This window comes from Mobula birostris, chromosome 1, assembly GCF_030028105.1.
Source record: "Mobula birostris isolate sMobBir1 chromosome 1, sMobBir1.hap1, whole genome shotgun sequence".
Taxonomy (NCBI): Eukaryota; Metazoa; Chordata; class Chondrichthyes; order Myliobatiformes; family Myliobatidae; genus Mobula; species Mobula birostris.
This window is the reverse complement of record NC_092370.1, coordinates 142,003,740-142,029,893: the sequence shown is the minus strand read 5'-3', so window position 1 is coordinate 142,029,893 and position 26,154 is coordinate 142,003,740. Positions and strand designations below refer to the sequence as shown.

At 43.0% G+C, this 26,154-nt stretch overlaps 1 protein-coding gene across 23 annotated transcripts in view; it reads right to left on the bottom strand.

Annotated features, from left to right (window-relative positions):
• Window positions 1-26,154, bottom strand: part of rims2a (regulating synaptic membrane exocytosis 2a) — a 1,105,394-nt gene that overhangs the window by 622,577 nt on the left and 456,663 nt on the right. The window contains exons 5-6 of one of the 23 annotated variants that reach the window (XM_072262891.1): window positions 24,660-24,677; window positions 5,583-5,599 (exon numbers count right to left, since the gene is read on the bottom strand). The exons of the other annotated variants lie outside the window; for them this stretch is intronic. Coding sequence (XP_072118992.1) covers window positions 5,583-5,599; window positions 24,660-24,677 — 35 coding nt within the window. The remainder of the gene's footprint in view (window positions 1-5,582; window positions 5,600-24,659; window positions 24,678-26,154) is intronic. 23 annotated transcript variants of the gene reach the window in all.

Below are 26,154 nucleotides of genomic sequence, written 5' to 3'. Positions count from 1 at the left end.
AATAGGGTAAATGAATACAGTATAGTTATCCTCTTTTGTTCAGGAGCCTGATGGCTGTGGGGTAGTAACTGTTCTTGAACCTGGTGGTGTGAGTCCTGAGGCTCTTGTATCTTCTACCTGATGGCAGCAGTGGGAAAAGAGCACAGCCTGGGTTGTGAGGATCTCTGAGGATGGATGCTGCTTTTGATTCATTTGATTGCTAATTGAAATGTTTGAAATGCACAACACTGTAGGCTGAAGGACCTGTCCCTGTGCTGTGCTGTTCTCTGTTCTAACTTAGTCATATTACGATCACCACTCCTTGCAGCAACTTCACGACGCAGTTATTAATTAATGTGATCTTGCTGCACCATACAGGCCTGAAATAAACTAAAAGCGGAAAATATTGGAACAGCTCAGCGCCTTTGGATACAGAAATAATCAGTGCTTTGAGCCTACAATCCTTTGTGAGAACAGAGACTATCTGACCTGCTGATCCCTTCCAGTATTTTCTCTTATGTTTCAGAATTCCGGTCAATGAAGGCATGTGTGTGATGTGTTGTTTTCTTTTGATTTTCATAGCCTGCTTTCTCTTTGGTTCCAAAACCAAGAAGTTATCCCAAAGACACTATGAACTATCAGTGGAGGCAGAAACGATAGGGTCCTTTAAGAGACTCCTGGATGGATACATGGAGCTTAGAAAAATAGAGGGCTATGGGTAAGCCTAGGTAGTTCTAAGGTAGGGACATGTTCAGCACAGCTTTGTGGACTGAAGGGTCTGTATTGTGCTGTAGGTTTTCTATGTTTCTTTGTTTCTAACTCTTCAGCTAATTCCCTTTGCCCACCAGTTTCCTTCTCTCCTTATGCAAATTAAAATCACCCATGATATTTGTTGTACTTCCCTGACAAGCTCCATAATTTTTCTTTAATATTCTATTCTACTCTGGTGTTACAGTTTGAGGGCTTGTACATCACTCCCATAAGATGCACCTTGCCCTGATGATTTGCTCCATCTGCCATATAAGGCAGATTTTCCAAGTGGCCACCCATTTCAATTTGACTTCCCATTCCGACATTCCGACATGTCAGTCCATGGCCTCTTCTACAACTGCGGTGAGGCCACTCTCAGGTTGGAGGAGAGACACCTTAAATCCCATCCGGTTAGCCTCCAACCAGATGGCATGAACAACAATTCCTCTAACCTGGTAATTTCTTTCTGCTCCCCTTTGTCTCTTTTTCCATTCCCAATTTGGTTTCCTCTGCTTCCCATCTCTCCTGTCCATCATCTGGTGCTCTTCCTCCTTCCCTTCCTCCCAGGTTCCACTTCCCTCTCCTATCAGATTCCTTCTTCTTCAGCCTCTTACCTCTTCTACCTATCACCTCCCAGCTTCTTACTTCATTCCCCCACCCTCACCTGGTCTCACCAACACCTGACATCTTGTACTCCTTCCTTCTCCATGGCTTCTTCCACCTTCCTTTTCAATCCTGATGAAGTGTCTCGGCCTGAAACATTGACTGTGTATTCCTCTCCATTAATGCTACCTAACCTGCTGACGTACTCCAGCACATTAACTCCATTCAGACTGCTTCTACATGATTGGTTACTGAATGCATCCCTCTCTGTGTCTCTAAAACAATCATTCAGTAACAGAGGCACTTAATGCAAAGCTCTAACTCATCCCAAAATTCTTCACTTAAATATGTAAGAGGAAGATACTGTAAATAAACCTCACCATCCTGCAATCCTTCCTTCACCCCCATCTCCCCACCCACAACCATGTTGCCTCACCACAGTGACATATACTTTGGCTGGTAGGGGTGCGATAAGGGTTGCAGGGGAGAGCTAAAGTGGTTGCACGTTTGTTCAAAGTGAATGCAAGCCCTTGACGATAAGATACAGGTACAGATGAAGGTTCTATGTGCACAGGAGAGAAGATGCAACAGGTCAACCATATTAGGACCTTGCAGAAGACCATAGCAATCTTCTCCATGAGCAGCAGTCCCGAGATGATGGCGTAATGGGCAAAAAATGTTGTGTCTTCACAGGATATGTCAAGGTGCCTTGTGAATCACTGCTTGCATCAGCGGAATGGTGATCCCTGCATAAAATGAGCTCTTTAAGCAAGTTGCTACTCATTAGTTTGCAACTTTGTGTGGTGGCATCTCCACATCTGCTTGGCTAAGAACTGGTTGCTGCAACATTTTGCATTTGATCACCAGAGTAAGTGACACTGTGCAGCTATAAGAAAGCTGGCTATATATAAGAAAAACATATTTCTGTTCCAGGAGTCTCAGAATAGAATACAATCATGATTATGTTGGAACTTTCAGAAGTAATGTAATCCCCAGTGCTTTTTCAACACCAATGAAATCCAGTTCAAACAACTGCCAGGCTGATCTGGCTTTATTTGGCATTTACAGAATTCACTCTCCCTGAATTCACACTCAAAGGTCATAAATCACCAGGAAAAGTATTTGAACACAAGAGATTCTGCTGATGCTGGAAATCCAGAGCAACATACGCACACGATGCTGGAGGAAGTCAGCAGGTCAGGTAACAGCAGGGGCAGCGCAGTAACGTATTAGTTACAGGTGACCTGGGTTCAATTTCAGCCGCTGCCTGTAAGGAGTTTGTACGTTTTTCCCGTAACACAGTGGGTTTCCTCCAGGTGCTCCGGTTTCCTCCCATATTCCAAGAATGTACCGGTTGATAGGTTAATAGATCATTGTAAATTGTCCCGAGATTAGGCTAGGATTAAATTGGAGGATTGCTGGGTGGTGCAGCTTGAAGGAGCAGAAGGACCTATTCTGAGCTGAATCTCAATAAATTAATGAAAAAATAAACCAACATCTATGGAGGGAATAAATATTCAACATTACAGATCAGGGCCTTACATCAGGACTGCTGAAGGATGTCGGCCCAAAACGTTAACTGATTATTCCCCTCCATGGATGTTACCAAGAAAAATAATCACTTCCTATTATCACTAGTTTGAAGAGTTCTTGCAGCCAAGTCTTAGTGAGAATTTACAAAAAAAGAGAAATGATTATAAAACATCTGGTGAATCTGGCTGCTGATAGATAAAATTATATTAGCAACAGCCTTACATTTTAATCTTGGATTGTACTACTAAATGGAAAAGGACAAATGCACCGGATTAAAGAATGTTTTTCAATATACATCCACTTTCAAATGAATAAAAAAAGCTGAAACATTTAGCAAATAGATTTTACTTAAGAACATTTATTATGCCCATCCTTGCAACCAAGAAGCTCATCAAAAGAACTTTTAAAGTTGCTATTTGATCCATACAGAAATACATCAAATATATAGCAGCAGAACAGATTATTTGACCTTTCTAGTCTCTTATTTCATTTATCTCAACATATTTTTGTATGTCTATTAGTGTTATTTTCAGGTACTTGTCATTGTCCTTTTGAAAGTAAATGTTTATTTCAACAACCTCTTCTGGTATCTTGTTACATAATCTAACTCCATACACACTTTTCAATTCTACTTCCCATTCCCATTCCAACATGTCAGTCCATGGCCTCCTCTTCTGCTGTGATGAGGCCACAGTCAGATTGGAAGAACAACACCTTATATTCTATCTGGATAGCCTCCAACCTGATGGCAAGTTCAAGAAACTTCTGGTAATTGCCCCCCTTCACCATTTCCCATTCCTGTTTTCCTCTATCTTTCCTTATCTCCTTACCTGCCCATCACCTCCATCTGGTGACCCTCCTTCTTTGCTTTCTTCTATAGTCCTTTATCCTCTCCTGTTGGATTCTCCTTTCTCCAGCCCTGCATCTGTTTCAACAATCAACTTCCCAGCTCTTCACTTCACTCCTCCCACTCTCCCAGTTTTACGTGTTTACCACCTACTACCTTGTCCTTCTTCCTCCACACCCTCCACACTTTCTTACTCTGACTTCTCGTCTCTTTTACCAGTCCTGATGAAGGGACTCAGTCTGAAACATTGACTGTTTACTCTTTTCTACAGATGCTACCTGGCCTGCTGAGTTCCTGCAATATTGTGTGTGTGCAGCTCCATACACACTTAATTCCTGATTAGATCTATTACAAATCATTTTGTAATCCTGCATCTTCAGATTGTCCATAGATAGATTCTTCCACCTTTTCCAAATCATTCAGAACTTTAAAGATTTTTGTTCTGCCCATCCACCGCTCTTGACATTTCCAAACAAATCAAGGACTGATCTGTTTGATCTTTTGCAATGAGTTGGATGCTTCAGTTCCGGTACTACTTTTATAAACTTCTCTGCAGTTTTTCATCTAATCAGTGCTTATAAAAATTATTCACCCCTGCCTTGGACGTTTCCGTATTTTGTAGGTTTTCAATTGGATTGAGGTCTGGACTCTGACTTGGCCACTCCAGGATTTTAACTTTGTTGTTTTTAAACCATTCATGAGTAGCTTTGGCTTTATGCTTGGGATCATTGTCTTGCTGGGAAACAAATTTTCTCCTAATTCATAGTTCTCTTGCAGACACATCAGGTTTTCCTCCAGGATTTCCCTGTATTTTGCTGCATTCATTCTACCCTCCACAAGCCTTCCAGGGCCTGCTGCAGTGAAGCATCCCCACAGCATGATGCAGCCACCACCATGCTTTATAGTAGCGATGGTCTGTTTTTGTTGATGTGTGGTGTTTGGCTTATGACAAAAATAGCATTTAGTTTGATGGCCAAAAAGCACAACTTTGGGTTCATCAGAGCATAGAACCTTCTTCCAGTTGACTTCAGAGTCTCCTGCATGCCTGCTGGCAAATTCAAGCCCAGATTTCATGTAAGATTTTTTCAACAGTGGCTTTCTCTTTGCCACTCTCCTATAAAGCTGCGACTGGTGAAACACCCAAGCAACAATTGTATACGCAGTCTCTGCCATCTCAGCCACTAAAGCTTGGGGAACTCCTTCAGAGTTGTTGAGTTGTCATAGGTGTCTTGGTGGCCTCCCGCACTAAAGCTGTGCCATATTCTTTCCATTTCTTGATGATTGACTTAACTGCAGTCCGAAGGATATTCAGTGACTTGGAAATTTTTTTTATTTCCATCTCCTGACTTGTGTTTTTCAATATCTTTTGTACAGGCACTTTACGTACTTGATTTAGGATCCAGTATGTTTAATAAAATTTCACAGGTTTTGAATTCTATTGCATAGCATTTCAATTGTGGAACACTCTCATTCTCAGCAAACCGAAGAGCAGATCATTGTTTCCAGCAACACTTCATCTGCCAATCTGCTGGGGTTGTCTATTATCCTGGTGACACGCAATTCAGCCTCCTCTACATTGGTCAGACCCGTTGTAAATCGGGGACCGCTTCATCAAGAACCTCCGCTCTATTAGCCAAAAGCGGAACTTCCGACCGGCCAAACATTTTAATTCCCATTCCAACATGCTGGTCCATGACCTCCTCTTGTGCCAAAATGAGGCTACCCTCAGGATGGAGGAACAACATCTTATATTCTGTCCGGGTAGCCTCCAACCTGATGGCATGAATATTGATTTCTCCTTCTGTTAAAAAACTTCCCTCCTCCTCCCCTCTTCCCCTATTCCCCACTCTGACCATTTACCTCTTCTCACCTGCTTATTACCTTCCCCTGGGTCCCCACCTCCTCCTTCTTCTCCTACGGCCCACTCTGCTCTCCTATCAGATTCCTTCTTCTCCAGCTCTTTACCTTTCCCACCTACCTGGTGTCACCTATCACTTCCAGCTATCCTCCATCCCCTCTCCCCAACATTTTTATTCTGATGTCTTCCCCCTTCCTTTCCAGTCCTGAAGAAGGGTCTCAGTCCAAAACATCGACTGTTTATTCATTTCCATAGATGCTGCCTGACCTTCTAAGCTCCGCCAGCATTTTGTGCATGACAATGTAACTAAATGTATTTCCAAATCGAATAGCACCACTTCGGATATCCGACCTGGAACCTCCCATCACAAATTGTGCAGTTGAGGCATATTCCATTTCAGGAGTGAGCATAATGATAACTTTCCTGGTGCGCGGCTCATTTACAGCGTTACTGGGAGAAATTAGGTCGTGCTGATTCAAGCCACATTTATCAATAGTAACACACAAATAACCAGGTTTTCACAGAGTTCACTGCTTACCCTGCAGCTGCACTGTTTAAAGGGGTCTCCCAGAGCGAATCCCAGTATTGTGCTGGGATCTGACGTGATTTATTTATCATATCTCCTTTGGGCTACCTTACAGGTAACTCATCTCCTCACCAAAGCCTATGAACCTCCACCCATGTCCTACATCACCCAACACCCCCACATTGTTCATCCACTGAGTAACCAGCCCTAACCACAGACTGCAGTGCCATCATTTCACTGCTAGCTCAATGATAGTCAATTGTATTCCCTTTGATATTTTAATATTCTAACCAGAGTCCACCAATACTGATTGCTGGCAGCCAGCACTCACCCTACGACACAATCGATCCATGACCCATCATCAGCAACCTCCCCCCCCCCGCCCCATCCCACTGGATCTCATCACTTCGTTCCACTCCCCTTACCATTTCTCCCTTGGCCTACTGCCCTCTCCTATCAGATTCCTTCTTCCTCAGCCCTTTACCTCTTCCACCTATCCACTCCCATCTGCTCACTTCTTCTCCCTTCCCCCACCCATCCACCATCCCAATCACATGGCTTCACCTATCATCTGCCAGCTTTCACTCCTTCCCCTCCGCCCATCTTCTTATTTTGGCTCCTCCTCCCTTCATTTCCAGTCTTGATGAAGGGTCTCAGTCTGAGCCGTAGACTGCTCATTCCCCTCCATTGATACAAGAAAATCTGCAGATGCTGGAAATCCAAAGCAACACACACAAAAAGCTGGGAGAACTCAGCAGGCTAGGCAGCATCTATGAAAAAGAGTAAACAGTCGACGTTTTGGGCTGAGACTTGATGAAGGTCATCTATGCCAGAGACATAATGAATACCCTCTTCCCTCTCCACTTCTCAGTCAGCATCCCCCTCTTTCTCATGTCTTGATGATGGGCTTGTGAACCTGCAATTAACACCCTGTTCCGGTTACCCACCCATAAGAAGACGTCATGGATGCACCCACGCTCGAAGCACTGGCATCTGATTGACTACATCATCACCAGGAAGAGGGACAGGATGGATGTCAGAGTGACGAGAGCCATGTGTGGTGCCAACTACTGGACCGCCCACCGCCTCATCGTGTCCAAGTTCAGGCTTCGCATTCTGCCCATGAGAAGACCCCAAGGGCAGAAGACTGCAAAGAGCTTGAATGTCTCCAAGCTGAAAAGCAGCAGGGTTGCAGAAGAATTCGTCGAGGACCTTGAAGGCAGACTGCCAGACACACCACAGGAAGACAGGACTAGCGTTGAGGAACAGTGGACTGCCTTCAGAGACGCTGTCTACACTACCGCCCTCGAACATCTCGGACCAGCAACCCGAAGAAACCAAGACTGGTTCGATGAGAATGATGAAGTAATACAGGCACTACTAACGGAGAAACATCAACATTACAGAGCGCATCAGAACGACCCCACATCGCTAGCCAAGAAAGATGCCTTTACCAACGCAAGAAGAAAGGTGCAGAAAAAACTTCGCAAGATGCAGGACAGCTGGTTCAGCAAGAAGGCCAATGAAATCCAGGGCTATGCAGACAGTCACAACATAAAGCGCTTCTACGATGCGCTTAAGGCTGTATACGGACCCCAGTCCTCCGGCTCCTCACCCCTCCTCAAAGCAGATGAGACGCAGCTGCTGACAGAGAAGAAGCAGATTCTGGATCGGTGGGCTGAGCACTTTAACAACGTACTTAACCGCCCTGACGACATCAACGACGAGGCCATTGCCCGCCTGCCCCAGGTAGAGATCAACAAGAACCTCGACACCCTCCCCACAGTAGATGAAGTCAGGAAGGCAGTGAAGCAACTCTCCTGTGGCAAAGCGCCAGGACCCGATGCAATCCCTGCTGAGGTATACAAAGCAGGAGGCCCTGTCATGATGCAAAAGCTGACTGTACTCTTCCAGTCCATGTGGAAAAAGGGACAGGTCCCGCAACAGCTGAAAGATGCCAGCATAGTCCACATCTACAAGAGGAAAGGCAACCGCCAGTCTTGCGACAACCACGGACCACGGACATGATTTTTGCTGTGCGCCAACTCCAGGAAAAATGCCAGGAGCAACACAGCGACCTCTTTGTGACCTTTGTCGATCTAACCAAGGCCTTTGATATGGTCAGCAGAGAAGGCTTGTGGAAGATCATGGAGAAGTTTGGCTGCCCCAGCAAGTTCATCACAATCATCCGGCAGTTCCACGACGGTATGATGGTGAAAGTTCTGGATGACGGCGACGAGTCGGAGGCCTTCCCAGTGACACATGGCGTCAAACAAGGCTGCATTCTTGCCCCGACTCTGTTCAGTATGGTATTCTCTGCCATGCTGACAGATGCCTTCCGTAACTATGAAGAAGGAATCCACATCAGATACGGGACTGACTACAGGTTGTTCAACCTTAGGCGCCTGCAGGCAGTTACAAAGGTGTGAGAGACTGTCATCAGAGACTTGTTGTTTGCTGATGACTGCACACTCAATGCCAGCACAGCGCAGGAGATGCAGCGTGAAATGGACTACTTCTCACAAGCCTGCAACAACTTCGGACTCAATATCAGCACCAAAAAGACCAAAGTTATGTACCAGCCTGCCCCAGGAAAGCCATACCAGGAGCCACGCATCACGGTGAAGGGCCAGAACCTCCAGGCAGCCGACAACTTCACCTACCTGGGCAGCATACTCTGTCGTGCAGTGAATATAGACGCTGAGGTCAACAACAGGATTGCCAGAGCCAGCGCCGCCTTTGGGAGACTCCGTGAGAATGTCTGGGAGCGGAGAGGACTCAGCCTTACCACCAAGCTGAAGGTCTACTGTGCAGTGATCCTTACCACCCTCCTTTACGCCAGCGAGACCTAGACTGTCTACAGCAGGCACGCGAAACAGCTCAACCATTTTCACCTGAGCTGTCTCCGCAGACTCTTCTACATCAGGTGGCAGGACAAAGTCCCCGACACGGAAATCCTGGAACGAGCTGGGCTCTGCAGCGTCTACACCCTCCTGCTGAAAGCCCAAGCCAGGTGGGCTGGACATGTGGTCAGAATGCCAGATGGCCGATTGCCTAAGCAGCTGCTGTACGGAGAACTGTGTCAGGGCAAGCGCTCAGTCGGGGGGGCAGAAGAAACGTTACAAAGACTGCCTGAAAGTGACCCTCAAAGGCCTGGATGTCGACATCAGCACATGGGAGACGCTTGCCCTCAACCGTCCAGCTTGGCGCAGCAAGATCACCACAGGAGCCCGTGCAGCTGAAGTCAGGCGCATCATCGAGGTGCAACGAAAGCGTGCTGTGCGCAAGGCCCGAGCAGCATCCACTGCCACGACAGCACCCACCCACTTGTGTCCCACATGTGGGCGAGCCTTCAGGGCCCGGACTGGTCTCATCAGTCACCTCCGGACCCACAGCCACCAATCTCCCATTTGACTTTGAAGCCATGGTCATCTTCGACTACGAAGGACGAACAACAACAACAATAAACAAAAGAAGAATAGCATAGCTTTGTTGTGTTCTTCGATCTTCTTGAGAAAGTGGGTAGCAGTTGCAAGATTTATGTAGACAGAGGGGCTAACTCAATGAGTGAGGACTTATTGAAGAAGGTTAATAATGGAATTTGCCTTACTGTGACGATGGTTGCTTCAATTCTCAAAGAACTCATATTTACTGTGATGAATCATTTTGAGAGGTTGGTCATGGCTACAATTAATTCCTGTCTCAGTAAGGACCTGGATGCACTGCAGTTTGCCTACTCCCATAATAGGCCTATGGTAGACAAATTCTCATTGGCTCACCATTCAGATTTGTAACACCTAGACCACAGCAAAATACACGTCAGGCTGCTGCTTATCAGTAACAGCTTGGCATCCACTCAGCATTATTTAGCAAGCTTCGAAACCTTGGCCTCTGTACCTCCAACTGCAACTGGATCCTTGACTTCCTCATCAGGAGACCACAGTCAGTGTGGGTAAGTGATAACATATCCTCACTGACACTCAAATCAGCCACAGTGAAAGAATGTGTGCTTAGCCCACTTCTTCTCTCTCTCTCTCTCTCTCTCTCTCTCTCCCTCTCCCTCTCCCTCTCTCCCTCTCCCTCTCCCTCTCCCTCCCTCTCTCCCTCTCCCTCTCCCTCTCCCTCTCTCTCTCTCTCTCTCCAGTCATGACTGTGTGGCTAAGTATATATTTCCTGATGGCACCAGAGTTGTTGGCAAAAGCTCAGATGGCAATGAGGATGTGTACAGGAGTGAGACTGAATAGTTGAGTGGTGTCACAACAACAACCTTGCAATCAGCATCAGCAAGACCAAGAAATTGATTTTGGACCTCAGGAAAGGGAGGATGAGAGATACACACCGGCACACCGGTCTTCATTGAGGGATCAGCATTGGAAGGGGTGGGCAGCTTCAAGTTTCTAGGCGTCAGCATCACAGAGGATCTACATTGGGCCCAACATATTGATGCAATGATAAAGATGCTAAGTCATTTGGAGTTTGAGGGGATTTGGTATTTCAACAAAGACTTATACAGATTTCTATAGATGTATGGTGGAAAGCATTCTGAGTGGTTGCAACACAGCCTGGTATGGAGACTGCAATACATAGGAATGCAAGAGGCTGCAGAGGGTTGTAGACACAACCAGCTCCATCATGGACACAACTCTCCCCATAAATCTGGACAATATTCTTAAGGCTATGGCTGTAAATCCAAAAATCAGTAGCCACTTGACAGTAGACCACTGGAACATCTGATAACTAGACCAGGTGTTAAATATTTCAGGCATTAACCCTTTGATCACCTTTGGAAGTTTAAAGTTACTGTACACTCCGAACATAGCCATCCTCATAACCAGAACAGAGCAACGCCAAAAGTCCAAGTGAACACATCCTGGGTTTTCAGTTAGGTGAAATACATCTGACCATCTTTGGCCATGATGGCAAAGACACTTGCTCTTGGCACGCAACCTGGGAATTTGCCCTGACCTTGGAAAATTTGTTGATAATAGAGGGTGGTGTTCTTGGCAGGTATACGGCTGCACTTGTGAAAATGCCTCCAGTGGGTCTGCTTGTAGTTTATAAAGTGGTAAGCTTTTCAAATAAACAAGTAAAAAGATGAAGTTTTACTTATTATGGTTACTTTAAAAATATGCTTGTCAGGACATTAATTTGGCCAACAGCAGCATATGTTTTCTTGGTATCGGAAGAGGTAAGGATTATTTTCCTTTGTTCTGATGTATCTTTTCCTGATTGCTGTGTTAAGGCTGCACTCAGTCTACAAGACCTGATGACTTATTTAGTGATGATGAAAGAATAACGGTCTTATGTATCTTTCCGGGTTTACGTCATTTTACAACTGAGGGGATATCTGAGAGCTAATCTCTGAAGTAGAGTTTCATATGATCCGATGCTCAAAATGTAAATGTATCTGTCCTTCTGATGTAGTTTATGCAATGCTGAAGTACGAGTTTTTTAACCCCTTTCATATCTCACTAGATCAGAGGTTCCCAACCTCTTGTGGTCCACAGACCCCCTTGGTTAATGGTAGAGGTTCACAGCATAAAAATGGTTGGGCTCTAGATCAAATCTGAGCTGCGGTCAACATGCTTCAACCTATACAGGAAAATAAACGGCCAGTGGAATTCAACGGGTCAAGCAGCATCGGCAGAAGTAAAAGGATGTCCAGCTTTAGGGTTGAGACCCGAAGCATCAATCATCCCTTTGCTTCCACCGATGTTACTTGACATGTTGAGTTTCTCCAGCAGTTTGGTTTCTTGTTCCCAATTCCAGCATCTGCAGTTTCTTGTGTCCCCATTCTTTAATTTATGGAGATTTTCAGGGAAATTACCTAAGACAATTTCTAATCAACCCTTTTCATTGTATTGTGCAAAAAAGCGCCCAGCAATTGAATGTCAACTTTTGTTTTGGTAGGCGCAGCATGTGCTGTATATAGCACCTGTACCCAATGGACCCCTCTAAAAGCAAACATCCTGAAATTGGCCAAAATAAAATTTAAAATAAAAAATATCAGTTCACAATCAGAAATACATTCAAATGAATGATCTTCATAGCTCCTGATAGACCAGGCTCAACTGAATATTGCGCCAACAATTTGTTGCATGTCTAAGTGACACTTAGTTCTTAAAGGCACAATTCCAAAAGAAGCAAGTGCCTCTGGACTCCTACGGATTGCTACAGATGTACCGTGGAGAGCATTCTCACTAGCTGCATCTCTGTCAGGTATGGGGGGGGGGGGGCGCGACAGGGGTTGCTACCGTACATGATCAAAATAAGCTGCAGAGAGTTGTAAACTTAGACAGCTCCATCATGGGCACCAGCCTCTGTAGTATACAGGACGTCTTCAAGGAGTGATGCATCAAAAAGGTGGCATCCATCATTAAGGACCCCCATCATCCAGGACATGCCTTGTTCTGTTTGCTACCATCAGGAAGGAGGTACGGAAGCCTGAAGACACAACGATTCAGGAACGACCTCTTCCCATCTGCCATCCAATTTCTGAATGGACGTTGAACACATGAACGCTACCTCACTACATCTTTATTTCTCTTTTACATTACTTACTTAATTGAACTATCTCATATAAATATATTTACTATAATTCATGTTTTTTTCTCTATTACTATGTATTGCATTGAATTGCTGTCACAAATACTACAAATTTCATGACATACGCTGGTGATATAAACCTGAATTTGATTCTGATTCTGATTCAGTTTACACTCTAATCATCATGGGAGAGAGAGAGTTTGCAAGAAAGAGGGACAGCACCCCTAGATTTAGTGAAAAATCTCAATAATGGACATTCTCATTAATGAGATGAGGGCATGGGAGGATGACTTGTTTGCTGAGGGAAATCTTAGATGCCAGCGACAACCTTCTGTTTGCGAAGAAACTGGCAGGGCCACAACAGAAACTACGTGGCAAGAGGTGACAGCCAATTGCATTCTCGTTATACGATATGTAGAAGTAAATTTCATTTCCTCATAACGTACACTCTGTGGCCATTTTATTAGGTACCTCCTGTATCTAATAAATTGGCCACTGAAGGCATGTTTGTGGTCTTCTGCCTCTGCAGCTTTTCCACTTCAAGTCTTGACATGTCATGTGTTCAGAGATGACCTTCTGGACATTACTGTTGCAACGTATGGTTATTTGAGTTACTGTCACATTCCAGTCCATCTGAACCAGTCTGGCCATTCTCCTCTAACCTCTCATTAACAAGGCATTTTCACCCACAGAACTGTCAGTCACTGGATGTTTTTGCTTTTCGCACCATTCTCGATAAACACTAGTGACTGTTGTGCTTGAAAATCGCAGGAGATCAGCAGTTTTTGAGACACTCAAACCACCCCATCTGGCACCAACAATCATTTTACAGTCAGTCACTTAAATCATATTCTTCCTCATTCTGATGTTTGGTCTGAAGAATAACTGAACCTCTTGACCATACCTGCATGCTTTTATGCATTGAGTTTCTGTCATTTGATTGGCTGATTAGATATTTGTATTAACGAGCAGGTGTCCAGATAGACCTAGTAAAGTGGCCATAGAGTGTACTTCGGAATGAGTTGAACACAACAGGAAGCAGTTACAGGGAAACATTTCAATAAATGGACTGAGGGTTAATTCATTGGTGTGTGATTATTAGTACATGTGGAAGCCATGAAGGATTATTATGTACACTGTGAAGATATTGACTGATTATGATCAATAATTATTGATGAACTATGAAAAGGAAATGCTAGGATATTCAGAAATCCGGTGAAAACTGTGGAGAAAGAAGCAGCAGGCTTACATTACATGTCAAACTATTACTGCAGTTTTCTCTCCACAGATCCTTCCTGATGTGCTGAGTATTACCGGCATTTTCTGTTTTAAATTTCAGATGCTTACTGTCTAACTTTATTGATTTTAGTTGGTGAACTATATTAATGTTAAGGATTGGAGAGTGGATTGGGGTTGTTCTGATCTAGCAGACTTCTTCTGAAAAGCTCTAATGCAAGATGAAACTGGAATAATTCTGCCCAGCCTTCTCCCATTTGACGTCCTTGACTTCTTACTATTTTCATCATGTGCTTCAGGGCTCCTGGGCTCCCGGTGTGCACTCTGTTCTTCTTTTGGCACAGCAACCACGCATTGGAGCACCAGGCTGTGCAGCATACAGTTTCCACTCCTGCTGGGGTAAGGTGCAGAATGCCCTTAGAAAGATACAGACATTGGATTCTCATCTTTATCAGACAGTTGACACTTTCAAAAACAACTGAGGAACCTGTGTAGTTCTCGCACTCCATTTTTTGATCAGGAGGTCAATCCCGTGATTGGCTGAGTGAAGTTCAAACTTCAGGGCCCAGTGTCTGAGAATCTGGGGAGAAGGACTGGAGGCCCAGGCTAGCCTGTGCTGGGGTGGGGCCTTTCTCGATGTATGACTGGATGAGAGGGAGGGATAGGAAAGGGGCTCGTTTTACTGCTGTCATTTTGTTTTGTTCTGTTGTTACTACTAATGCTGTTCCATGGAACATTGTGGCCATCCTATATTGGCACAGGATTGTAGTGTGACACTTGCAGGCTGCCCTCAGCACATTACTGGGTGTGCTGGCTGTTAACACAGACAACGCATTTCCCTGTATGTTTTGATGTACATGTGACAAATAAACCTGAATCTGAATCTGGGTGCACTTTGATGCGAGAAGCAGGTAAATGGTTGGAAGGAACAAATTATCTGCTAGAGTAACTCAGCAGGTTAAGTTACATCTGTGGGGGAAAGATGTTTCAGACAAAAATGTGCCTCAGAATCATATTGTGAAGCAAGGTTTCAATGCAAAGAATTGACAATTATTTCCCATCCCCCTCCACAGATGCTGCTGGACCTGTTGAATTCCTCTGTCAGATTCTGGGTCCAGCATCTGCAGTTTCTTGTGTCGCCAAGTAGAGGAAAGATCTTACCACCAGGACCCAGCTCTCCAGACAGTGTTGCCTCCAGAGAGAATGGGGCAATTCTATTTCCCAGGAAATAAACATGTCAAAAACTTAGCTTTCATTGTCAGGAAAGTCTGATGATTGTAATAACCTCAAGCAGAGGAAGTGGACACTTCTCCTATTGATGAATATTGTTATTAATGGGAGCCCCTGTGGGTGCAACAGTGAAGTCAATGGTTACGTTTATGGGAACAATGAACACACTCGCATTGCCTGAGAAGCCACTTGGTTATGATTGGAGACAGATCAGGTTAATCAGTGCTAAAACATGAAGCTATGGTCAGCAGCAAGTTGAGACATATTACAGAGATCTGTTGTGAGTCTGTCCCGTGATCGTGAAATTGAGAGATTTTGATCCGAACACTCCAAGTAAGAAAGAGAGGCTGTCAATCTACCCATAACAGTCCTCAGTCATTAGTAAATCTGTGTAGTAGGTGGCATCTTTGAAGACTACGACTTCACAGACGGACTTGTGACAGCTTTCTACCCAGAGGCTTTACTGAGTGAGCATTTCAGTAGGAATATTGGAGAACATTCTATCTATTAGTAGTATTTGTTACCTCACATACCAGGCTGGTTGCATCATGGCCTGGTATGGAAATACCAATGCCCAGGGGCAGGAATGTCTACAAAATGTTGTGGACACAGCCAAATCCATTCCCATCACTTACAAGGACCTCTGCAACAAGAAACATTATCCATCATCAAGGACTCCCACCATCCAGGCCCTACTCTCTTCTCAGTACAATCATCAGGCAGGAGGTACAGGAGACTTAGGTCCCACACACCAGGTTTAGCAACAGTTATTACCCTACAGCTATCAGGCTCCTGAACCAGCGTGGATAATTTCACTCACCTCAGTACTGAACTAACTCCAAAACCTATAATCTCACTTTGCAGGACTCTACAACTCATGTTCTCAACATTATTTATTTACTTTTTTCCTACTTTTTTATTATTTGCACAATTTGTCCTCTTTTGCACATTGTTTGTCTGTCAGTGTTATTTATAGTTTTTCACAAATTCTATTGTATTTCTTTATTTTCCTATAAATGCCTGCAAGAAAATTAATCTCGAGGTAGTATATGGTGATACTTAAATACCGTAATAATAAATTTATTTTGAACTTTGACCTTTGATCTTTGTGCAGTTTGAGCACATTGTGAACATTGGAAAGTGTTTGAGCAGCTTTCCAATCAAGCCTTTTAATATCAACAGAGTGCCCCTTTAAAGAGAAACATGCAATAATCAGGCACATGCCACAGGTCGCCATGGTAATGTCATAGTGCGATGCTATTCCAGCTTGGGGCATCAGAGTTTTGTGTTCAATCCTGGCGTCTGTATAGAGACTCTGTACGTCCTCCCTGTGGAATGCGTGGGTTTTCTCCAGGTGTTCTGGTTTCCTCCCACAGTCTAAAAACATACTGGGTAGGTTAATTGGTCATTGTAAATTGTCCTGTAATTAGGTTGGCATCAAATCAGGGTCATGGGGGGAGGGGGTATTGCTGGGTGACATGCCCGGAAGAGCCTATTCCAGGCAGTATCACTAAATATATAAACAAAGTACCTTTGATTGAACTGTAACTTAAGATCAGATAGAATAGTTGCAGGTTATACTAATAACCTAAAAGAAGTGTATAGGGCACAACTTACGATGCCTGTTGGCGCTCATCTCATGCTAGGAAAATATCCAGGTGAGCGATGTGAATGGTGGTTGGAGGGGTTCAGGCCAGCTTCTCAATGGGCACAACTTCCCACTTATTTAATGATCACCACCATGATCTAACCCAGCTTAAACCACCTTCATGCGCAAGTCAGTCATAAAAACATCAGATATTAAGAGATCCAATTTCATAACCATGACATTTACAGTTCAGTAAGAGTAACCATGTTTCATGATTTAAATTGTTTCATTTTGTGTTTATAAACATATTCTAAAGGAGATGATGCCTCTTGTTACCTCAAATGGAACCACTGCAAATTTTTTTAAGGTTTTCTTTCTGCTTGTGAGTTGAATACAGTAAGGCTGCTCCCTAAATTACCAGCTTACACTGAACACAATGCAAAATACACTAGCTGGATATTTGCAATGACTTGGAAGCAAGTCATAATCTATCAAACAACACTTGGAAATCCATTTATTTTAGCAGAAATGAACATACTTCCTATTGCTTCCAACCCTAAACATGAATTCCAAAAGCAGGGCATGATTTAAGAAAATGAGAATGTTTTGGAAGGAGAAGGGCATCAAAATATGCTATAAAATAAATTCAAATTTACTATTCCATAAAGTATTTTCATCTACTTTTATCCCCATTTCCCTTTTAGTATTCAGATACCTAATGTCAGCGACAATTCAAAGCTTCAAAGTTCAAAGTAAATTTAGAATCAAGTATGTGTATGTCACCAAATACTACCCTGAGATTCATTTTCTTGTGAGCATTCACAATAGATACAATGAAACACAATAGAATCAATGTAAAGGTACACACAAAAATGGTTAAACACTAAGGTACAAAAGAGGACACACTGTACAAATAAAAAAAAATAATTAATAAATAAATAATATTGAGAATGAGTTGTTGCGTTCTTGAAAATAAGCCCATAGTTTGTGATACCTCCTCTTATTTACCCCTCGAACATGACCCCACTAAGGAGCACCAGGCCATTGTCTCCCACACCGTCACTGACCTTATCAGCTCTGGGGATCTCCCATCCACCGCCACCAACCTCATAGTTCCCACACCGCACACTTCCCGTTTGTGTCTCCTACCCAAGATCCACAAACCTGCCTGTCCAGATAGACCCACTGTTTCAGCTTGCTTCTGCCCCACCGCATTTCTGCATACCTCGACACTGTTCAATCCCTTCCCACCTATGTTCGTGACACTTCTCATGCTTCGGATTTTTTCAATGATTTCAAGTTCCCTGGTCCCCATCATCTTATTTTCACCATGGATGTCCAGTCCCTATATCCCTCCATCCCCCACCAGGAAGGTCTCAAACCTCTCTGCTTCTTTTTGGATTCCAGACCTAACCAATTCCCCTCTACCAGCACTCTCCTCTGTCTAGTGGAATTGGTCCTTACTTTTAATAATTTCTCCTTTGGCTCCTCCCACTTCCTCCAAACTAAAGGTGTAGCCATGGGCACCTGTATGGGTCCCAGCTATGCCTGCTTTTCTGTTGGCTTTGTGGAACAGTCCATGTTCCAAGCCTATACTGGTACACTCAGGTTGGAGGAACAATACCTTATATTCCGCCTGGGTAGCCTCCAACCTGATGGCATGAACATTAATTTCTCTGACTTCCGTTAATGCCCCTCCTCCCCTTCTTACCCCATCCCTGATTTTTATTTTATTTTATTATTTTTCTCTCTTTCCCTCTGACAATAACTCCTTGCCTGTTCTCCATTTTCCTCTGGTGCTCCCCTCCTCCTCTCTTTCTTCCAAGGCCTTCTGTCCCATGATACTCCCCCTTCTCCAGCCTTGTATCCCTTTTGCCAATCAATTTCCCAGCTCTTAGCTTCATCCCTCACCCTCCTGTCTTCTCCTATCATTTTGGATATCCCCCTCCCCCTCCCACTTTCAAATCTCGTACTGTCTCTTTTATCCATTAGTCCTGACAAAAGGTCTCAACTCAAAACGTCGACTGTACTTCTTCCTATAGATGCTGCCTGGCCTGCTGCGTTCCACCAGCGTTTTGTGTGTGTTGCCATAGTTTGTGGAATCAGTTCGGTGTTGAGGTGAGTGTGGGTTTCCATACTGGTTCAGAAGCCTGATGGTTGAAGGGTAATAACTGTCTCTGAACCTGGTGGTGTAGGACCCAGGGATTCTGTATCTCCTTCCCAATGGCAGCATCAAGAAGCGATGGTGGGGGGATACTCTGATGACAGATGCTGTTTTCTTGTGGCAGTGCTCCTTGTAGATATGATCAGAATCTAAATTTCAAATGTGCAGTTGATTATTGCATTTAGATCCAATGCAATAGTGCACTCCAAGCGAACTGCCTCATGACTTTTCCTCAAAAATTACTGCTCATTATGAAAGTGAACTGATTGTTAGATCACAATCTATGCTTAAGCCTTGTTTTCTGATTTGACTTAGACTATTTGATACCCTATAGTTGGGATCAAGTCATAATTATAACAAGGAAAGTTTATTTTTATGGGTATTAGTTAATACATGGGATATATATTAATTGTTGGGGGCTGATGTACAGTCATGTACCTAATAAAGTGGCCACTCAGTGTATGTCCATGGTCTTCAGCTGCTGTAGCCCATTCACTTCAAAGTTTGACATGTTATGCATTCAGAGATGCTCTTCTACACAGCACTGTTGTAACACATAGTTATTTGAGTTACTGTCGTCTTCCCATCAGCTTAACCAGTCTGGCCATTCTCCTCTGACCTCCCTCATTAACAAGGCGGATTTGCCCACAGAACTGCTGCTCACTGGATGTTTTTTTTTATTTTTCACAACATTCTCTGTAAACTCTAGAGACTGTTGTGTGTGACAAACCCAGGACATCAGCAGTTTCTGAGATACTCAAACCACCCCATCTGGCACCAACAATCAAAGTCACTTAGATCACACTTCTTCCCCATTCTGAAGTTTGGCCTAAAAAACAACTGAGCCTCTTGATCATGTCTGCACGCTTTTATGCACTGAATTGCTGCCACATGATTGGCTGATTAGATATCTGCACTAATGAGCAGGTGTACCTAATAAAGTGGCCACTGAATATATTTGATTTCCTTACAAGCAATTAAGGAAAAGCTTTTCACAGTTTCAACCTCACTTTATCTTAGTTTGTTTGTGCAGCTACATTAATAATTTCTGGCATTTTGGATGTTACATCAGTTTACAAATTTCTCACATCAACCCTGACCTGGAAACTATAGGCCTCAATCTTATGGTTTATAAATAACCGTAGCAAATATTGTCAAATTTAAAGGTTTGTCAAGGACATATTTTCTGTCTTTACACATTAACCAGTTTGATCAATTTCATAAATAAATCCACCAGAATATACAGTATCTGTGCACAAACACATCAAAATTAAAAATATTTGCAATTGAAAACATTGGAAAACATTGAAAGTTCCCTCCAAACACCCATTCTTTATCTGTATTTGTATCCAGCAGATTCTAATATATACTTCTCTGATTAAATAAATTAAAGCAGCGACTACCTCGTCAAATACTTTCATAATGTATTTCTTATAGACTGTTCAAAAATACATAAAACTGTAATTTAATAATTGGTTTATAAAATGTTAAAATGATTATACAAGGAAAACCTTGCCATTTTTATTTATAAGATGAGAGACCCTCCAACAGCCCTTGGACAGAAACTTTTAACAATGGAATTTTCCTACCTTTATATCTTTGATGGTCTCCCTCTTGCCTGCTTGCAAGTATGTTCTGTGTAGTACTTTACCTGATACTATGGCAGAACTTACACAACCTATGCAATCCAACACCACAAAAGTGATCAGTTCCTGAAACAACTAATTTGAAATGGGCCAAGTACCTGCAGTCAGACGTATCTGTTTCCTCAATAGTTGGTAGCCTGTTAGTCGTACCAGTAACCCTGAACATCCACACGCTATCCAAACAGCAGAGTGGGCAGAAGAACTGCCCATCACACTAATTAATTACTTAGTTTCAAATGATGGCAGCAATTTCTTCAAAACTTTAAAACACATGTCACCGGGATTCCAGGAAAGCTCTGTGTTTCTGCTTTGGTTTTCTGACAGTTAAAGTAGATTTCAAGATTTACGAGATCCATTGCCACTGGAAGTCTCCCTGCAGCAAAGAGGAGGAGGAGCACGAATTGTTGCCTGAGCAGTCAACTGCACCTGTCCAAGTCACTGTGCACTTTTCAAAAGCAACCCAGCATGATTATGTCTCAAAAAAATGTCCGTTTTGCAGATTTTGGTATTTTTTAATTTACGTGTAGTATTTTCCCTCAATATCAATTTCTTGAAAGATATACTATATACAATAGAGCTGTATAACAAAACAATAATACAAGACCAATATCAAAAATAAATACACCTACTTGAACAATTGAAATGAATATTAAGCATTAAGACCACCCTTTAAGAGAGTGCTGTATTTTCTATGTCACATGCCAAGGCCATACTATGTTACAGTTTGCAAACAATGAAATTAATCCTCTTTTTAAGAAAAGTTATACACTGTCTTCGCTTGCAATCATACCCTCAATACTGTAAGATCGAATTCTCACAGGAAAATAATAGTACTTCTGCAGATAAAATGCCAGCATAATTCAAACATCATCTGGTAGTTAAGATTGAACATTAAAATGGTAATGAGATCAAGACTCTTAAAATTTGTAATGAGCTCAATACAGATTTTAAATTTATTGTTTTCAATTCCTACAGAGCCTTAGAGTATAATCTGATTAGTTCCTTTTATTTGTGTAAACGGTATTCTAACTTTTTAAATTTCTATCAATGCCATTTTAATACATCAAATAAGGGTTTATTTTTCAGGGATGGGAAATTTGAAACGAGACTTATACTGTCTTCTGCAATTACATGAGAAGTGATTTACTCACCCAAGGTTGCTTAGTGCTCGTTCAAAGAACTCATTTTGGAGAAGGATGTCATGTTGGTTTGAGAAAACATTATTTAAACTGGTTAAAACAGAACTGCAGAACTGACGCAGTGCTTCAAACTGCATTTTCAGCCTTTACCCCCATGTACTGTGAGGCCGTCTATCTCACTTGTAACATCAAATGCCAAAATGCCAATCACATGCCTAAATCATCCTGACCTGTGTAAAAACTACGATCTGATGAACACCAGTCAATGGTTAATTGTTCAGACGCCACCCGCTAATTCATCCAGAGAGGCTAAGAATTTTTAACACCATTACTGACTGTAGCAATAGTGCTTTGCAGCAGTGAGGGCTCCCCATTCCCAGCTGCAGCGTCGAGCACTCACAGATTTCTACTATCTGAATGCTTATTAAACAAACACAGGCAAGATGCTTTCATCAGGAATTCAAGCACATCTGACTTCCAACAACCAGGCTTCGCACGGAATCAGACCAAGGGAGGAGGCAAATGCAATGGAAAAGGAAAAGAACAGCCCGTACGTCTATACGTCTTTAAGGTACATCTCAAATGAAAAATAGGCAAATAACAGAGAGGGAGAGGGAGAGGGAGAGAGCGAGAGAGGGAGAGAGAGAGAGAGAGAGAGCAAGAGAAAGAGAGATAGAGAGAGAGAGAGAGGAGGGAGTGAGAGAGAGAGAGAGAGGAGAGAGAGAGGAGGAAGAGTGAGTGAGAGAGAGAGAGAGAAAGAGAGAGCAAGTGTGTGCATATATGTGTGTGAGAGAATGAGAGAGCAAGTGCGTATGTGAGACGGAGACAGAGAGTGTGTGTGTGAGAGAATATGAGGGAGTGAGTGTCTGCGTGAAAGAGAGAGAAAGAGAGCATGTGTGTGAGACAGAGAGAGAGAATGTGTGTGTGAGAGAATGAGAGTGAGTGTGTGTGAGACAGACAATGTGTGCGAGAGAGAATGAGAGAGTGTGTGTGTGAGAGAGAATGTGTGTGTGCAAGAGAACGTGTGTGCGAGAGAATGTGTGTGTGAGAGAATGAAAGAGTGTGTGTGTGTGTGTGTGTGTGAGAGAGGGGGAGAATGAAAGAGTGTGTGTGTGAGAGACAGAGATAGTGTGTGTGTGAGACAGAGAGAGAGTGTGTGTGTGAGAGGGAGAAAGTGTGTGTGAGGGAGAGAATGTGCGTGTGAGAAAGTGAGTGTGTATGTGAGAGAAAGAATGAGAGTGAGTGCGTGTGTGCATCTAAGAGAGTGAGTGTGTGTATGTGAGATAGAGAGTGAGAATGTGTGTATGAGAGAATGAAAGAGAAAGTGTGTGTGTGTGTGTGAGAGAGTGTGTGTGTATGAGAGAGAGAATGTGTGTGTGAGAGAGTGAGTGCTTGTGTGTGCGTGAGAGAGTGAGTGTGTGTATATGAGACAGAGAGTGAGAACGTGTGTATGAAAGAATGAAAGAGTGAGTGTGTATGGGAGAGAGAGAACAAGAGAGTGAGTGTGTGAGAGAGAAAGAGAATGTCTGAGAGAGAGAATGAGAGTGAGTGTGTGAGAGATGGAATGAGACTGAGTGTGTGTGAGAGAGAAAATGAGAGTGAGTGTGTATGTGAGACAGAGAGAGAGAATGAGAGTGTGAGTGTGTGTGTAAGAAAGACACAGAGAGAATGTGTGTGGGAGAGAGGATGAGAGAGTGAATGTGTGTGTGAGACAGACAGAGAATGTGTGTGTGAAAGAGACTGTGTCAGTGTATGAGTGAGTATGAGTGCGAATGTAAGTGAGTGTATGAGCAAGTGTGAGTAGAAGTAGAAGTGTGAGTGTACACACAAATGTCCAAGCAATTGGAGAATGGTGCTACATATTTTTAACCTATGATAATATTTTTATGATAGTTAATACCTGTAATCAATATATAAATAATATTGAAGATAACAAAATGATGTATCAGATTTCAGTGAGTTCATTTTGAAACAACATATTTATGTTAGAATTTCTGTAAAAAAGTCAGAGGAACAGAACGTGGAAGAAGGCCCTTCAAGCCATTGAAGCCAAGCCAACCATTAGCAGCTCAATTACACTTATCCCATCATTTTTTACTCTTCCCACTTTCATATCAGCTCCCATCAGATCACATCTACTACACACTTCAGGGAGTTTACAGCAGACAATTAACCTACCGACTCACACATCATTGGGATGTGGGAGGAAAGCAGAGAATCTGCAAGAAGCAAACTCCACACAGACAACACTTGGTCAGGACTGAACCCAGGTCTCTAACATCATGAGACAGCAACTCTACTAGCTGGACTACTGCTCAGTAATTTTCCACTATCACTAAACACTCCGCTATCCTGATGATCTGCTCACCTGTACAATGTACCATCGGCAGTTATTTTCCACAGCAAGGGAAGGAGACAAGTTCTTTGCATGTAATATGCAAAACAAAGGTGCAACAGGAATTTCTGAAATGCTAACATCCCTTGAGGGATGGTTTCTATTTTGGACACTCCTAGCTTGCCATTTGGGACAGCGCGTGCGCACGCACATACATCTATAATTCATTCCTGTTGAGGTATTGTTCCATAATGAACATATTTGTTGATTAAGTTCAAAGTCTATCACAAAAACACACCGTTTAGCTAATGTCTCATGTATTTATTTAAACAGACAGTGCAAGAATATGATGACTTACAGCAAGCTGCAATCTACCCCCTTCACATCCACGCATTACTCTGTTATAAACATTCTACTCCATCTATGTCTTGAAGATGACTTTGCACCTTATTGTCTACCTGCACTGCATTTCCTCTGTAACTGTAACACTCTATTCTGCAATCGGTTATTGTTTCCCTCGTGCCACCTCAGTGCACTGTTGTACTGAATGGATCTGTATGAGCAGTATGAAAGTTCATCGCTGCACCGCGGTACAAATGATAACAATTTACAAATTCTGACAACATGTTTACTCTGAGTACATTGAATATAGATACCCTCGAGTGACAAACAGTCAAACAGTTAATAAATCAGAACTCTAAGGCACGGTTAATATATTAACTTGAGAGCAAGGCTGAGGGTTCATGACAATAGCAGGAAGACAAAAGAGACTGCTGATCGAAAACACTTACTCCACAAATGCTGCTTGAACCATTGAATCTTTCTAGTGTTCTTTTTCTGTGTTGAAGATTCATATTTTTATTACATAGGAGGAGGCCATTTGGCCTATCAATGGCAGATATCCATACAATCCCATTGAACCCATTCCATTACATATTTCACTGCAACCATAATGTTCCATAAGACAGAGAAGCAGAGTTAGGCCCATTTAGCCCATTGCCTCTGCTCTGCTAATCCTTTTTGGCTGATCCATTCTCCTGGCATCTTCCTGCAACCTTTGTCGCCCTGACTTATCAAGAACCTATCAAACCTCTGCTTTAAGGGTGCAGAGGAGATTTACAAGGATGTTGCCTGGATTGGGGAGCATGCCTTTTGAGAATAGGTTGAGTGAACTCAGCTTTTTCTCCTTGGAGTGACAGAGGATGAGAGGTGACCTGATAGAGGTGTATAAGATGATGAGAGGCATTGATCGTGTGGATAGTCAGAGTTTTTTTCCCAGGGCTGAAATGGTTGCCACAAGCGGACACAGGTTTAAGGTGCTGGGGAATAGGTACAGAGGAGATGTCAGGGGTAAGTTTTTACTTGGAGAGTAGTGAGTGCGTGGAATGGGCTGCTGGCATCGGTGGTGGAGGCGGATACGATAGGGTCTTTTAAAAGACTTTTGGATAGGTACATGGAGCTTAGAAAAATAGACGGCTATAGGTAAGCCTAGTAATTTCTAAGGTAGGGACATGTTCGGCACAACTTTGTGGGCCGAAGGGCTTGTATTGTGCTGTAGCTTTTCTATGTTTCTATGTTTCTATTTAAATATATTCAATGACTTGGCCTCCACAGCCACCTGTGGCAATGAATTCCACAGATACACTACCCTCTGACTAAAGAAATTCCTCCTCATCTCTGTTCTAAATGGACATTACTCTATTCTGAAGCTGTGCCCTCTGGTCCTAGACTTACCCACTATAGGAAACATACTGTCCACATCCACGCTGTCTAGGCCTTACAATATTTTATTGGTTTCAATGAGATCCCCTCTCATTCTTCTACACTTCAGCGAGTATAGGCCCAGAGCCATCAAACGCTCCTCGTATATTAACCCTTTCATTTTTGCAATTATTCTCCTCTGGACCCTCTCCAAAGCCAGAGCATCTTTTCCTCAATAAGGGTTTCAAACTGCTCACAATACTCCAAGTGTGGTCTGACCAATGTCTTATAAAGTCTCAGCATCATATCCTTACTCCTATATTCTAGTCCTCTCAAAATGAATGCTAAAATTGCATTTGCCTTACTTACCACCAACTCAAGCTACAAGACAACCTTTAGGGAATCCTGCACAAGTCCCTTTGCACCTCTGATTTTTGATTTATCTCCCTGTTTAGAAAATAGTCTATGCTTTT